The sequence below is a fragment of the Patagioenas fasciata genome, chromosome 8 (genome assembly GCF_037038585.1).
Source record: "Patagioenas fasciata isolate bPatFas1 chromosome 8, bPatFas1.hap1, whole genome shotgun sequence".
Lineage (NCBI taxonomy): Eukaryota > Metazoa > Chordata > Aves > Columbiformes > Columbidae > Patagioenas > Patagioenas fasciata.
This window is the reverse complement of record NC_092527.1, coordinates 25,192,997-25,209,452: the sequence shown is the minus strand read 5'-3', so window position 1 is coordinate 25,209,452 and position 16,456 is coordinate 25,192,997. Positions and strand designations below refer to the sequence as shown.

At 42.5% G+C, this 16,456-nt stretch overlaps 1 protein-coding gene across 10 annotated transcripts in view; it reads right to left on the bottom strand.

Annotated features, from left to right (window-relative positions):
• The window catches only part of LOC136104207 (anthrax toxin receptor 1), a 197,486-nt gene that overhangs the window by 157,829 nt on the left and 23,201 nt on the right, over positions 1-16,456 (bottom strand). For 9 of the 10 annotated variants that reach the window (XR_011740305.1, XR_011740306.1, XM_071811977.1 and 6 more), the window contains exons 10-15: positions 15,022-15,120; positions 12,691-12,760; positions 11,494-11,572; positions 7,193-7,288; positions 6,610-6,648; positions 3,369-3,386 (exon numbers count right to left, since the gene is read on the bottom strand). Coding sequence is in view for 8 of the 10 variants with exons in the window: in XM_071811977.1 (XP_071668078.1) it covers positions 3,369-3,386; positions 6,610-6,648; positions 7,193-7,288; positions 11,494-11,572; positions 12,691-12,760; positions 15,022-15,120 (401 nt within the window). In the remaining 2 variants the exon portion in view is untranslated. Of the gene's footprint in view, positions 1-657; positions 826-3,287; positions 3,387-6,609; positions 6,649-7,192; positions 7,289-11,493; positions 11,573-12,690; positions 12,761-15,021; positions 15,121-16,456 lie in introns of all 10 variants that reach the window. The other variant, XM_065843342.2, reaches the window with a different exon arrangement.

Here is a 16,456-nt window from a genome sequence, read left to right as displayed (position 1 = left end):
TGTGCTAGTCCCTTGGCCTGCACTAGCCCTCCAGCTTCCTTCTCTGTAGGCAGAGATAATAGCCTCTGCCCTGCCTCAAGGGTTGTGTGAGGATATATACATTAAAAGACAGTGAGACACCAGATACTATAATGACACAGGAGAAACAGGGAATGAAAGTGTGGAGAGACAGAATGGTTTGCCCAGAAAGCAAAGACTATGTCTTGTGGTTGAACTAGAGGGGAACAGAGCTGAATCCCAACCCAACGTCTTAACCACAATACAGTCAAAGCAAGGATGGTGCAGTTTATCTGATTCTCCTTGTGTGCTGCTATGAGATAGCACAAACCAGCACTTTCCTCCACACTCCCTAAGAGTTGAGATATCTGCTGCTATGATCCAGGTTGTGCAAAAATACCTGAAAAGAACGTGTGAGCTGAGGGAGGAAATATCTCTGCTCATGTTCTCCAACACCCTACACTTTTCCTCAAAAAACTACAGCAGCACAGTGCCAGGTGAAATGCACGTTCCAATAAATGAGCAAAGTTGAGGGTTACTGATCATTATCCTAAATAGGCTCTCTCAGCTCCACCATAAGAAAAGCTGCACTAAGAAAGTGGGATGTAGCAACATGCATGACACAAGAGACTTGGTAAAACTGAGGTGCAGACACATTACCTTGATCGGAGTGTACCATTTCCTCTGGGAAGGTGGTTTTCTCACATGGGGCTTCTTCGGCTTGGGTTCCCATGGCTCGTACTCCTGTTCTGGCAACTTAATAATAGCATTTTTGGGCTTCTCCAGTTTTGCTCCTTCCTCTGTTGACCCCTTGTCTCCCCATCGCACCTAAAGTCAGGAAAGCACACTATAAGTAGAGATACTTCAGCAGTCGCCACCAACAAGCGATTTTCACAGACATTAATCAAGTTTCTATCAGATGACCCAGTGCCACCAGACGTGAAGAAAATTTTACAAACTCCCGCTGTAATCAGAGATACACATTTAAGAGTCAAACAGTCTCACTCAAAAGCAGCTTGAACTACTAGCCTTCTCACCTCTAGCAACCTATGGTATTGTGGGAATTCAGAGCATCCAGGGCAGATCAGCCCATTTCCCAGTGCAATCTGAAGTACTCTGCCTAGCTCTGCTAGGACACAGCTGTAATACGTTTCCCATTGCCTCATGCAAAAAGCAGGCAAGCAGCACCAGCTGAAGGCAGGCAGTCTTTACAACCAGCCCTAAGCAGCTCCTGTTGTTCAGTTCAAAAGTGAAAAAAAAGGGTCAGTAGACAAACACATGGGCAGTTTGAAAGAATCAGCCTTCAAACTTGTGCAGCTACTACTAAAAACTGTTCTTCCAAAGATGACCTTGCACAGCCACAAGAGAAAGTCAGTAACTTTATCTTCACATACAATACACTACTTATTTCAAGCTGAAATTCTGATTTTGTTGTTTAAATCATCTCAAACAGAAATGTGATCATGCTTTCAAGGGCAATATATGATCCATAGGGTTACTCAGCATCAAGGACAAAATCCTCCCAAGGAAAATGGTGAAGGATATCAAGATACAATATTTTAATTGCAGACTTGCAGGGACTTACTGAGAAGCCACTGCTTTCATTCTGTTAGCCCTAGTTTGGTCCAGATCCTCAGCTGGCTTACATTAGCCCATCTCCCTCAGCTACCAGCTAGATCTAGTGTGGTTTCTGGTGTGAGTTTCATTGGGCCGAGGCCAATTGTATAAGGTTTAACAAGGTCAAGTGCTGGGTCCTGCGTTTGGGTCACAACAACCCCAGACAACACTACAGGCTTGGGGAAGAATGGCTGGAAAGCTGCCTGGCAGAAAAGGATCTGGGTGTGTTGACTGACAGCCAGCTGACTATGAGCCAGTAGTGTTTCCAGGTGGCCAAAAAGGCCAACAGCATCCTGGCTTGTATAAGGAATAGTGTGGCCAGCAGGACTAGAGAAGTGATTGTGCCACTGTACTTGGCACTGGTGAGGACCCACTTTGAATCCTGTGCTCAGTTTTGGGCCCCTCATCACAAGAAGGACATTGAGGTACTAGAAAGAGTGCAGAGGAGGCGACGAAGCTGGTGAGGGGCCTGGAGCATGAGTCAGATGAGGAGCAGTTGAGAGAACTGGGGCTGTTCAGCCTGAAGAAAAGAAGGCTGAGGTGAGACCTTATTGCTGTCTACAACTACCTGAAAGGACGTTGTAGCATGGAGGGTGTTGGTCTCTTCTCCCAAGCAGCAAGTGACAGGACAAGAGGAAATGGCCTTGAGTTGCACCAGAGGAGGTTTAGATTGGATAACAAGAAAAAAAATTCTTCACAAAAATGGTTGTCGGTCATTGGAACAGGCTGCCAAGGGCAGTGGTGGAGTTACCATCCCTGGAGGTGTTTAAAAGACATTTAGAGGAGGTTCTTAGGGACATGGTTCAGTGCTAGAGTTAGGTAATGGCTGGACTTGACGATCCTGAGGGTCTCTTCCAACTGAAATGATTCTATGATTCTACTCTATGACATCCCTAAAAGTCATCATTATGCCCTCAGCTGACAAAGGTGAGTAACAATTCCCTGCCTTATATTATTCATGGTTAGGAATATTGAACTGGTCTCACCAACATGGTTATTTACAGAAATTAGCAGCTGATCACGGACTGGATCATATAGCTCCCTGGAACACATATGCCACAGGACAGCACAAGGCAGATTTCTTTCACAGTAACTCCTCACTTTACACATCAAGACTGGCTTGTGTACATGTTCCAGGCCAGGATTTGAATTGTTGACCAATTTGAACACAGATGTGTTTTTGTGCATTAGGAGTCAATGCTCAACTGAAAAAGGAAAAAAATAAATGTGAAAAAAAATCCAACCAAACAAAAACAACAAAAGAAAAATCACCAATTTAAATTCCCCAAACCAACTGCTTCCAGCCAGCCAGGTGCAGTGTAGATAGCACCCTCAAATACTCAAAACCACTGTAACTCTGCCTGAGACAAGATAACTGGGACCAAACTGCACCGAAGGGTTTGATCCAGTAAATTAAAACTTCTTTTAGTGCTTATTCCACTTCTTAACCTGCAAGTTTTCTCCAGCTCGTAATGCTATATTCATGTAATTATTCATGCAAATGATGGCAGCTTGATGTCTGTTACTTGGACAGCAGGTGCAATCAGGTAGACAAACCCTAACTCAATCCCAGTCTCTAGTCCATCAAGATAGTTTTCTAAAAATCACATAAAACCATATTGTTACAATTTAAATATGCTGATTTTTACAACACTAAAGAACAAGCCAAATACCTCCATTCTCTTAATTCCACCAACACCTCGACCTCCATAATAAGATGCATCCACGGTTGGCCACTTTTTCTTTGGCAATCCATCTTCATCATCTGATTCCTATGGGAAAGACAGGGAGATATTACTACTGTTCTCACATAAACAGCATAAACTATGGAAAAAGAAGTGAACATCCCATGGTCTAATCCTTGGCTTTATGTGTTATATTTATTTGCTGACAAAAAAAACATAAGTCTCTTGTCTCTACAGCTGCAATTTTAACTAGGGAAGTCAAAGAGGATTGCCTATGCCTCTCTCTAGGTAGTTTTTATTTAGTCAAATATGCATTGAGCTCCAAAATGATGTCTAACTTGTGAGGAAAGGCAAATTGGAGATGACTTGTACATTATACTGGCTTACCACTATGCTCTGCAGAAAATGTAGCGATCAGTCAGCCCAAAGAAATAATTTATTAATTGCACTTTTAGAACTCAACATCACCTAACAAGGAAAAAAACCCTACCACTGTGAGTTTTCAAACATGTGCATCAGACCTCTTTATCATGGCAGCTGTAACCATTTATTCTACACTGCTTGATTCTTTGTAGAGTCTGGCTCAAGCTGTACAGTTTGGAACCAAGACTCAGACTGGAGCATCTCCAGATTTTCAGGAAGCTCAGATCCAGAGTTTTTGACCTGCATTTATGAAGACTGCAGATTATTTTTCTGGAACGTGAGAGAGTCTGAATCAGGGTTTTACTTCAGGTTTGTTGTTCTGTTCTTGCTTAACTAAAAGCTGGCAAATGTTTCTGGTTTGACAACCCTGGGAACGTATCTCCAGCTCGATCATCTTGAGCTGATAAAAGTCACTGAGATTTCCCAGCCTCCCTACCATTACACTGAGTTGAGGCAGCTGAAAGTCACACCATGAGACTCTCCAAGTACATACATAACTGGGGAAAGGGCACAACAAGCCTCCTACAATACCATCTTCATTCCTCACACTCTTTATTAAGGACAAATAAATACACCTCATGCTGACATGCAAATGTGCGTGCTGCTTTCAGACTGGCCAGGCACAGTGCTCTCTGCTAATTTGCATGAGTACACGTATGTTTATAGAAACACTGCTTGGACTTCTTCTTGTTTCAGTAAAAATTAAGAAAGAGAAAACCAAATACTAGAAAAGGACACAAATCATTGTCAGATTACTAGGTAACATTTTCTCAAGATCGCCCTACATGTTTCTCTTGGAATGTAAAAGGAATTGAAAGTCCAAAAGCCAATAGTAACTTTTAAAAACCATGTCTTAGTTTTTGTCTGTTTATATTTAACTCTTAGGTTATGCCTTGGAGAAAGGTATTTCCACCAGTTATTCAGCGACATCTGATCTCAGCTGTGGTTTGTAAGTCAGTTCCTCCAACAAATAATTTAGTGTGGCTAGGCAAGACTTGAGCTGACATTTCCAGTGATTAGTAGGGGGTGTGGGTGGGTGTTCTTTTTTTTGTTTGTTTGTCTGGGGGGATTGTTGTTGTTTGTTTGTGGGGTCTGTTTGTTTTGGTTTTTTTTTTTTTGGTTGAGGTATTTTGTTGTTGTTTTGTTTTCATCCTAAGTCAGGCAAATAAATACACAAGGAAGTGACTGTGGTTTGCCATTGGGTTCTGCTGTTCTGGTTTGTTGGGTTTTCGACTGATTTTTTTGTTGTCATTGTTTTATTTGTTTACTTGGTTTTTAAGAGCATAACAAATACACAAGTTTTATCCCGCTTCATGCCACATCAAAAACAGTACTCAGTTTTAATTCCTTTGTGTTTGATTTCATTGTGAATTTGAGTCCTATATAAAACATCCTGCCTCTTCCAGGCAAAGTAACACAGATTTCAAGTGTTCATGTCTAACAACCCTTTTGCTGGTAAGCCTGACAGCATCAGGACACAGTTAATAGTGAAGGTTGATACTTTTTCATCTGATAGAAGATTTATACCAAATATCCCCTGCATGGAACACATAACAAAGCAACATCAACAGCTACCACATACATTTTGAAAAGTAATGGAAATCTAATGCTTGTAGTTTAGAACAAGTTTTAGATAATTATATTCAGTTTAATACGAGAAATACCAGACTGTATCTGTTAAAGGGCAAGTCATCATGCCTTGGGAGGCTAGTGATAAGTATAATGAAACAACAATCCATATTGGATAAAGACAAGGCCAAGTAAAGGGATGGATAACATCTGTATTCTGCACCATTCCTGGAGGCTTATGTCAGCTCACAGTCTCTTTGCTTACATTTAAAGTCTCTGCTGATCAGAGTAATCACAAAGCATCTGGGAACTCTGTTGCAGGGGTGTGGTGCTCTCTGAAACTTCTTTCAAACACAGCATGGCTGTAATTGCATGCTTCATGACAACACTAATCACCCTAAAACCAGTATGATTTTTGGTGTGTATCTCAAAGTTAAGTTATCACAGTGCTGCTGCCCAGGACAAGCATCCGGCTCACATACACAGTAATAGTGGCCTCTGGCAACCTCAAAACAGCAGCTGTGGTTGCCTCCTTATATTCATGCCAAGTTACATTAAGTTAGCAGCAAACTGTAAGATTCTCTTGTGGGTTAGGCAAGTATTTTTTCATCATTTAACTGTCTATGCCTAGGAAAGAAATAGAGGCAGGCATCAGTTTTCTCTGGAGGTACTTCTCTTTATTACTATTATTTCCATGAAATTAGTACAGTGAAACTAAGCTGAGGTCAGAGTCAGTGTGTTACAGTCCCAAAAAGAACTAAATACAACCCTGCCTCAAACAGCTTACAACCTAAATGAAGAAAGGCTCAATGTCCTTCCAAAGGTCACTCTGCAGCAGAACCACAGCCAGGGCAGGCTCTTGTCTCCCGATAATGTGACCTTTACTGTCCTTTTTTCCCGCTGCCAGATTCTTTTCCTTACTGCCAGTCTGGGCTAAGGTCCTGCTAAGAGTGACAGCAGCTTTACTGAAGGAGGCACAGCTTTCAGCACAGATTGAGAAGCAAAGATTTGCTTACATACCTGTTTGATGTGCAGCACAAGGAACAAAATACCATAGAAAGTGTTTGGTCTGCGTACTACTGAGTTATGTAACTATTTTCTCTGTGGATGGAAATAATCTTTCTGCATGTATATGAAGAGGCTAGAAGGCAGAAATAACTTTCCTGACCCAAGAGACTTCCTCTCACAGCCTTCAAGGTGTCATTTAGACACCTACAGGGATGACGTTCCTGGGCAGTATTCTACAGTGTACTACAGGGCAGGGCAATACGCTACAGTGGCTGCAGACAGTGCAAGAGCTCAAAAATAGCATACTTACAGGCTCTGGAGGTGGTGGTGGTGGTGGCTCCTTGATTACCTGGAATATATAAATAATGGGAGAAGCCTGAGATAATGCTAGGGTTCATCCATCTCGATGCTATGTTCTCTCTGCTTTCTTTTTTATATCACAGGTGGGTTGCCCTGCTTTATTCTCCACATTCAATCCTCCCATTAGCCCCACAGCTTTTCAGCAGGCATAAAATAAATGCAGATGAGAAGCTAAATCCAGCACATTATACTATCTGATTAGTCAAGAAGTACCCTATTAAGTAACTCACAATACAGCTCTGTATTCTGGTAGTTCTGCCTTAAAAATGTCATATAATTGCCAAACTAGTGAAAAAAAACCAATACGAAAAACCGTCATTCAGAATCTGCAGCTCCTCTGAATTGAATTAAAAAAAAAAAGGAACCTAACTCTTGTGTCTGAAAAGGGTTGTGACAAGTTACACGCGTATTAGTAAACTTGTTCCATTACACTTTCCTGAAGCAAATTTCATATCTTGCTCTCCAACACTTAAACTCTGTGCTTTTTCAGAGAAGAATTAAACCAAATCAAAAGAACAAAAGCCTGTACTTACCACTGTGCAGCACAGGGGCCAGAACCACCACAGAAGAGCCAGAGCCAGCAGCAGAAAGAGAATCAGGAGAGCGATAAAAAGGATGGTCCCAGTCAGCTGTAAACAAGATGATTATATCTGAGTTATCTGCATATGTCAGAAACAAGGAAGGAGACCTGAAGTTATACATTTAGACTGAGCAAAACAAGCCAGATTTCCCTCACTACGAGGTCTCAGGCAGATTGTGTACTCTGTTGCTATTGTCATTAGAGTCACATCAGTATTTGAAATCGTTATTCAGGGAAGCATGTCCTGTTTGTGGTGCACATATGTACAATTTATGTATAAATTTATGCTATGCTTATAGCCCGCTAGATTCAAGCGTGTTAAACTTGTATACAAACCATTGCCAAATCTGTGCTGACAGGTCCCTAAATACTGTCAGAGGGACATTGCAAACTACATGACCACAGAACTCTCAGGTGTGCAGAGCAACCTTTCATCACTAGAGATGCAGAATATGCAAATGCTGATATTCAAAGAAAGAATATTGGATCGAAGAGCTTATGTATAGCTGTTCACATGTCAGCATCACAGAACAGAGCACAACTTTTCCACTCAGCCTCATCAGCTCCCAAACCCGCCTGTATTGCCTCAAACTGCACACACAAGTCCAGCCTGAGTGATTATGCAAACTAGTCCTTAATTCTGCTGGTTCTTGGTATGCTTCCTACAGCTGGTTTCACTAATTTTAATGAGATGTTGTCATCAGGATCTTAAGCATTTTTGATTCTTATATTCCATGTATTTTTTTTTGCAGAGAACAGTAGGACTCTGGGGCTGGATAGATGAGGGTCTACATCCAAAATGAAGGTTAAATTTTCTTTAAAATTACTAGAATCCGAGAACTTTCACATGTTAACACTTGAAATTATCTTTTTGGAGCAGCCAGACAACCAAAACAGAATCACAGCTCTGATTTTCTCGGTAAATCTTAATGGATTCTTTGCACTTGGAGCATTTCATGTCAGCGTGTTCAGAAGATGTATTAACTCTGTGTATTGCCCCGATGACTACAGGAAAGTAGGTATTCATATGCTGTTTGGCCCTACAGAACACATAGAGCACATGGCTTTTTGGAAATTAAACATTTATCTCAGATGGGCAGAGGCATGCTGGGAGAAGCTGTTCGATGGACTGTACAGAGCTCTGCGATTAGTTTAAGATTAGCTCTGGTGCTCCAGCCATTTCTTTTATATTGGGAAAAGAAACCTCTTCAATGGTACATTTTCTGAGTTTGAGAGGAGATTCAATTCACCAGCAACAGGGGTGTCAGAGAAAAGGCAAAACTTGGCAGCAAACTAGAGGAGAGCCTGGGATCAGGAAGAAGTAAAAAGAGCTTCAAGAAAGGTCTGTGAATCAGGCTGAGGGAATGGGACCTGGATACAGAGGAAGCTGCAAGAGATTTTCAAAGGAGTACAGGTGGAGAGAGAAACAGAAAGAAAGCAAATTCCAAAAATTTATGGAGGATTCACCTTATTAAATGAAACTTCTTGCTGAATTCCCATGACACCAGAAACTGATGCTTACCCCCATCTTACAACAGGAGTTGCCTTCACTGTTCCAAGTGGGCTTGTTTTCCCTTCAAACAGTGAAAGGGTTGAGGGTAGAAAAGAAAGTATCAGCTTTGCGAAGTCTGGGTAAGATACCAAGTGGCACCTAGTTCCTTCTCAGGCCAAATCCTAGAGCTGTCAAGACTGACATGTTGAAGATGGGACTAACACAACCACAGCTCTCACTCCATGCTTTTAGGCAGGTAGCCCAGTAATCCATATCTCTGTGTCACAGCACCATCATCCCTCCACTGCTCTGTGGCTTCTTGTTACAGACACAGACTGACCTGCTTTGGGATACACTATTTACCTCACCCCATTCATTTGGTCAGGGAGCAGCTGAAAGCCAAGGTGGAGTGCTGCAACATGTGCCAGACTGCCTGCTCAAAGGAGTCCTGTTAGATGACACACTACTCAGGTGCAGTTCACTGCTGCAGCCTCCTTTATCTGGCCCTCCTATAGCCCCATGTAGCACCAACACATCTGAAAAGCAGATATTTGAGAAGCCTGAATTCCCAGTGAAGTCAATTTGCTGAGAAGGATGAGTAAAAGTCAAGTATAACTTTAAGAGGTATTACTGCACTCCTTAAAACCAAATCCAAGCACAGGATCAATGCAGTACATGAGTCCCAGACACATATACTACTGCTACTGTTGCTCCAGCCACACATTACCTCCTTGTTTTGTAGCCTTCGTTCCCAGGCATTACTAAGTGCTCATACAAATTGCAGAGACATTTGCCAGTAGCAGCTCAGGACCTGCTGGCAGCAAGAAGCTAAAAAGAGTCCTCTTTTAATGATTAAATATACAAAGCATCATAGTGAAGCTGGACTTTGAAAAGGAAATAGCAGACTCTGTGCAGCTGAACAGAAGTAAGCACAGGGATCACACTGAGGCTTTAGGAGTAAAGTGAAGAGAGAAGATACTTACTGTACAGAAAAGACAGAAGGGCCAGCTGGGGAGGACAGCTGAGCAGGCCAGCTGACTGCCACCCACACAAAAGGAAACAGGAGAGGAAAGGAAATGGAGGGAGTCTCTAAAATGAGAAGAGTGAAATGCAGGAGATTAGGACAAAGTTAGAAACTAAACTGCCAACTTCTCTGCTTATGAGATGTAACCAGGGACAGACTTTTCGTATCAGCTGAGAATTAGGCTTCCTGCCTCCACATTCAGTCTGCAAGAGACTGGTCAAAAACTGTCAGATTAAGAGGACTGGAGATTGGATTCCTCTCTTTATCCTAAGGCTACCAAGAAGAAAGCTTCCTCTGCCCATCCTATGGGCTGTGGGAACACCAGCTAGGGCTAAGACTTCAGTCTTCATCAGAAATAAGTTACACAGGAGTAACTAAATGCATCAGTTAACACTTGTGTTTCACTGCAGACTCAAAAAGTTTTATTGTACTAGGGGTAGAAGAGCTGAATAAAATGTGAAAATATCAGTCCTCGGTATAGAAAAATTTGGGAGAAAGTTTTGGAAAAATAAAATTAATCAGGTTAAGCAGCAAATACATCTCTGCTGAATTCTGAGTCCCTGTACTCTAGGCTGTTTCAGCAATCTTGTATGAGATTTCCCAACTTCATTGCTGAAAACATCAGAAAATGAGATTTGCAAGTTCCAGTCACTGCATTTATCTGCATTCCTGCCCTTCTGTTCTGCAGTTGTCAAAAAGGTCAACAATGATTACAAACCAGAATGACAGCATTTGGCACAGGCTATGAAAGTCCTTTTGACGCTAATAATGATAAAGCTCTACTTTAATACAAATTGCTTGCTATCAGGTACTTTAGCTAACATGGTTTACTCCACAAGCACAAGACAACACCCCTAGCTACTGTACTTGCTAGCACCAGCTATGAGCACTGCTTATTTTTACTCCAAGGCAAGAAAGACAACTGTTTATCTCATAGTCAGATTCTTCATTTTGATTGTTTGATTCCAAAATCAGATTTTGATACAGGATTACTTCTAGCTGTTGGTCTCTGACACTCCACTTGGCTTTTTTGACCAGGAGATGCTCATATCACAGCCATCACTGTCCTGCAGCAACACATTCTCCCTGGGCTGGGCTGAGTAGCAGCCTTTTGTCAAGAAGCTCATCCCTGCATCTGAGGCTGATTTCTCTTTCTGGTCATCCCCCACGACACCAAGAGAAACACAACTAGCCCCTATCACTAAAACTGTAAAAACACCTTAGCAAATCCTGAACTAGTAAAGGCAAATTGTTGTGGTCTAAGAACAAATGTTGTAAGCTCCAACAAAAAAATAACAGTGTAAATGTAGAGGACCTTCCATGCTGTGGGCCTTCCAGATCCAAGCCCTGGCAGCTGCACCTTTCATCCCGAACACCATAAGGGATCTCAAAGTTCAACAGCGTGTTGCTTCCTGATGCTCATTTCCTGATTTTTCTCAGATTCCCTTCTAGTCATGTCCCAGCTCTGAGGATCAATCTTTCCTCAGACAGGAATTGAAGGGTGCCTTTTGTTGTAATTTTTTATGCAGTGAATCTATCATGATCTATCCATCATCCAGAAAAATTTAATTTTAACTAGCCCTGGTTATTTTTCAAAGAACTGCTGGGATCCAGTCAGTAACTGTAATGCAGAAGCTGTATATAGCTCATGTTCACTCAGGGAGGCTTTGCCTGAAGAACCACTGTCTCTTACCACAATCTCATGGTTTCTCTGTCAAGCCCCATTGCAATTACTTACACACTGTGTGCTGGTGATGCTGACAGAGCTGGAGATGAACGTTAGCCCATTGTTCATGCTGACTTGTAGGAAAACCACCCTAAAGCACAAAACAGATACACTTATTTTTAGTGTCATTTTAAAACCAATTGTTACCTTTATTCTGTCTGTGTTTTAGCCACTGGCTCGTGAACACGCATGGATAGCATGTCCTGCTGAGTCAAGGCGTTTTCATGGCTTCAGGTGCTCACCTGCATTTGGCTCACTGCTTGCCCAGGAGCTACACTTTTTATGCTGGCTTAATTGAGTTTGGGCATATGCTCTTTTATTAAAAAAACCTCCATCCCACCTGGGGCAAAAGGCACTAGGACTGTAAGTCATAACAAAGTCTCAAATATTTGCAATACTACCCTAGATAGCACAAGAAACTTTAAGACTTTTTTAAAAACCCCTTCTGCAGCTTAAAGAGCCAGAACTTGTTTTCTTTTATATCCAAGCAAATAGAGAATACCTGCGCTAAGGTCAAGGGTAAAAACACTGAAATGACAATAAAATTGAAGAAGAATTTGACTCTAGTCATTCTCCAATATCAGAGAAAGGGTTTGACAAGAGGAGAAGGAAAAAAAAAAAAGGTTTGGGGTGACAAACCCCAAACAACTTTCCCTCACCCATGAATAAGGAAGGAGAAGGAGGCATTCTCCCTCACCCACATACAGTATTTAAGCACCCACAACGTCACCCAGAGGGACGGTAGAGCCTTGTGCCATGTCTCCCAGGAGTCTGCAGGATTAAAACAGCTGAAAAACACCAATACTAGACAGAGCAGGGCAAAACACAGGAAGAAAATCTACAACAGCACCAAAATAATTCAAATCAAGCACCTCTTTTCAATCAAAATGAGAAGTTTTCCTGGAATTCAATTGCCTTTTGGTCTGAAAAAAAGGATATAGGAGCAGAAGAGAAATCACTGTTCTATGATTACAATATGAGGCCATGGTCCAACAAGGCCTTTGGTTAATCAGTGCTGAATACCCAGCATTGATTAGAGCTGGTTCGTACTAGGAGAGGTTTTGGCACAAAGGGGATGCTGTAATCCTGCCACAAACACAAATTTATTAGCTTGGCACTTTGGGCAAAATTCTGAGCCATTGGCTCAGTAGTGACATCCTCATCCAGAAGTCTCCTCTCTCTTGTTACATGCTGGAAAACAGTACTTACTGTTCAGCATCTTCTATCACTGGCGCAGGACAGAGTAAGTAAGTATCATGAACAAAGGTCGGCTTTTCATCTGAAAAGAAATTAATATAACTGTCAGGGATGAAAAAATAAATAATAAAAAAAAATCATCCCAAGCAGGCCAGCCCTGGAGAGCCACAGACAAATTCAGGATATGGGCAAGTACAAATATTCCCGAATTGTACTGATCATAAAAAGCAGTACTAGATGACCATTCTTGCAGATGACAATACAATGTTATCAAGTTAGAGATACTACAGCTAAGAAATGGAAACATATCTCTGTTCCCAACAGGAACAGTCAGGCATTTGGAAGCCAGCTTTGAGCAATATTCATCTTGTCTATCTGAAAAGAGCATGCAAATTCTACTCACACTGAATACCCTGACAAGCTACTCAAGGGGTCAAAAGTACAGGGTTCAATTTTTCCCTTCCCACTTCCAAACACACACATAGAGGAGAAGCCAAGGCTGCACTGTTAAAGTTCAGGGAAAAGGAAGGATAAAGTTGGGATGAAGTGGACAGACACTGGAGAAAAACAAACAAACAAACCATGGTTGTTCATATACAAGAGACATGCAGAGAGGGTCCATGACTGATGCTACCAAGAGGACCTGTCCTGCACTAGCTGATGCTTCTCCTGTCTCCAGCCTCCCCTCTGTGGAAGCCTCATCCACAAACAGACCATGTTTATGGTGGTGTGGTGCAGGCAGAATCAAAAGCAAGGCCATGGAAGTTTTCTCACCTCTTTGCACTCCACTGCTCCGAGAGTCAGCAGTGCTAGTCATATTGCTTTCAAAAGGAGAAAAGGCCCAGCAGTAATCCTGCAACACCACTCCACTAACTGCATAAGCTGAAGCAGAAGACCAGACAAATCACTGTTGTGACCCCAGCTTAGCTCTTAATGGCCAGCAAAGCAGCTACCCCGCTAGCCCAGAGAAAGACTGCTCCACAAGAGTCCAACTCATCTGAATAAGGGTTGAATAAGGTAAAAACTACTACCTTATTTATACTTAAGAGACTTGATCACTCTTTCTACCTAAGGAAAAAAAAATAACTCAAGCAACAACATATACAAGATTTGTTCCTTCGTGCTTCACCCACTCCAAGTGCACCTAAAGACAAAACTCATTTCCCTGTTTTGCCAGAGATGAGGCCATAGAAATCACAGCGGTATGTTTTAAGGCCAGCCTGAGAGCAAAAACCAGCCAGTGTATATCAGTGTCTCATCACATCTGTTGCAGATCTAAACCAAGGAAAAACATAATGCGGAGGAGATGGGGAATTAGGGTAGCTTTACTCCTGGATACTTCCAGACCTGGCTCAGCACTCACTGTGTGAAGTCCAGTCAAGGTGCTAGTGGGTTAGGGACAAGGAAGAAAAAGCAAAAAGTCTGTCTACCTGGTAAACCACAAGAAATAAATCTCTGGCAAAGAGCATCTGTAAGTGGAATGAGAGCGAGACCACCTGAGTTTACTTAGTACGGTCTCTACATAGGCAACTAGGATAGGAAATGAAGGAGTGATTCATGTACTCCTTCTTGTAAGAGAATTCACTGCTAGGGAAGGCACCAGTCTGACCACGACAGGATATGAAAGCCTCTACTGTGCTCAGCCAACAAGGGTAGCATATACAGAAAAGAAGCACAACTCCCATCCCCATGCCATGCTTCACCCTGCCAGACATACACAACTTCTCAGAAATAAGAGAGGACTGCTGAGAAAATGGACACTCATTTTTTTTTGGCCATTCAGTCCTTTGCCTGGCTGCTGAGACAGCAAACAAAAGACCCTGTTTAGCACAGCGATGACAGGGAGTTTCCATGTTACATGCTTGATGCGATGAGACAAGCTACTGGCATCTGAGAGGAATGGCGCAAGCCTATGAAGGCCTTGCTTCATGGTGCCTCCTGAGCTGGTGAATGACGAGTCTGAAGACACCACCAGTGCATCAAGATAGCATTATTTATTTTTACTGGCGATGAACAAGAGAATAGGGAGCAATTTTATTTCTCCCTCTTAAAACCTGATACCCAGTTCTCACTGACTGTATATACATCACCCACGTGCATCATTACAATGATTGAAATTCATTGTGCAGCAGCATGCCCCATATATAAGCACTCACAACACAATGCCCGCAGATCACAAAATTTAATAAGGACAAATTTCAAGCTTCTGCCAGGTGTAGATCCCTATCCAGCTCTCCCCACATCCACTACAAGGATTCCCCTCGACATGGATAAGAGCTGGACTGTGTCCCATGAGGTGACACAGCCACAGGAGGTCTGGAATCCACCAGCCTGCAAACTTACTGATAGTAAGGCTGTCATTGAGCTTGAAGCTGCAGAGCACCTGGTCGATATTCCTGGCATGATAAAAGCCGTTGCCTCTTACCACAACTTGAAAGGATTCTGTAAGTAAAAATAGAGAAGAGTTATGAAAAATAACTCAAATACAGCATTTCTGTCCAGAGCGATGTTGAGGACAACATGAAAATGACTGTTTTCTGCCCTGTGCCCGAAACTAGATGTTCACACTGATCCTCTCACTATTCAGCAGCAACGGCCAAGAGTGCTATAGTGGCATTAATGCTTCACAGTCTTCTCTTCGACTCAATTTTGCTCTCACAAGGATACCACAGAGCCCCAGTGCCTTAATTGAAGGTGTCACAGTAATATGGTAAGTCTGACTTTGCTGATGTCGTATCATGGTTCCTCCACAGTTTTTGGGACAGACACTTCTGCTAACCATAAACACCAGTCCTCCCTTCTGTCTCCATGGTAGATGGCACTCAGCTTTCAGCAGCAGCTCTGTTCAGGCAGATGCTGACAAACAGGACTCCTCTCCTAACTCCCTGTGAATTGGAAAGGGAGCTTTGCATCTGGATCAAGCCCTGGAAAATCACAATCCTTTTGCCCACACAAGAACTGACCCTGTGCACAGCCCCACCAGCATCTGCTGTGCATGGGAGTAACTAAGGAACCAGCCACTGCCACTTCCTTTGTGCTCTTCTTCCATACCCCTACCCCAGCAGCAGAAATCATCAGTGGGACAAGAAACCTGTCACATGAGACACACTGTCTGCTGGCCAGAGCAAGTGCTCCTAAACCTGCCCTCCAGCTGCTCTCACAGCTTCTGTTGCAACAGTTCTGATAGGGAGGGCACCTGTGATTTTTGTCATTATCATGATAAGCAACCGATTTGTTCATTCCAGCAGAAGCAGCATCATTTTTTTCAGCAAACTTTTCAATAGTCTTTTTACTGATAGAGCAGTTTTGCATTTGAATAAAGCAAATCTAGGAAGGGTGCTCTCAGAAGTGAGATCCCAATTGCACATGCCCTCCCCTGTTGACACCACTGATCATGTTGCAGAGCACTGAGTTTGCTCACACATCTGAAATAAAACCCTCCGGTTGTTGCCAGAGAGATCAGTAAGGTGATCTGCCCATCTGAGCATCTGTTGGGAACAGAACTGTGCAGGAGAAGGGAAGGGAAATAGACAAGTAATGGTAACACCAGTTAAGTTTATCAAGAAAACACCTGGACCCACTGTACCCAGTACAATCAGAGACAGGAAAGGTAATCTGAGGAAGAAGGTATTAAGAAATTTGGCTTTATTTTCTCAGCTTCTCAACAGCAAGCTTTTAAAATTATTTCTTAGTAGCCTATACACATAACACTTCTCAGAGCTGTAGCAACAGCACAACACACCTGTTTGCTCCTCCTTCCCTTTTACTGTGCACAGGT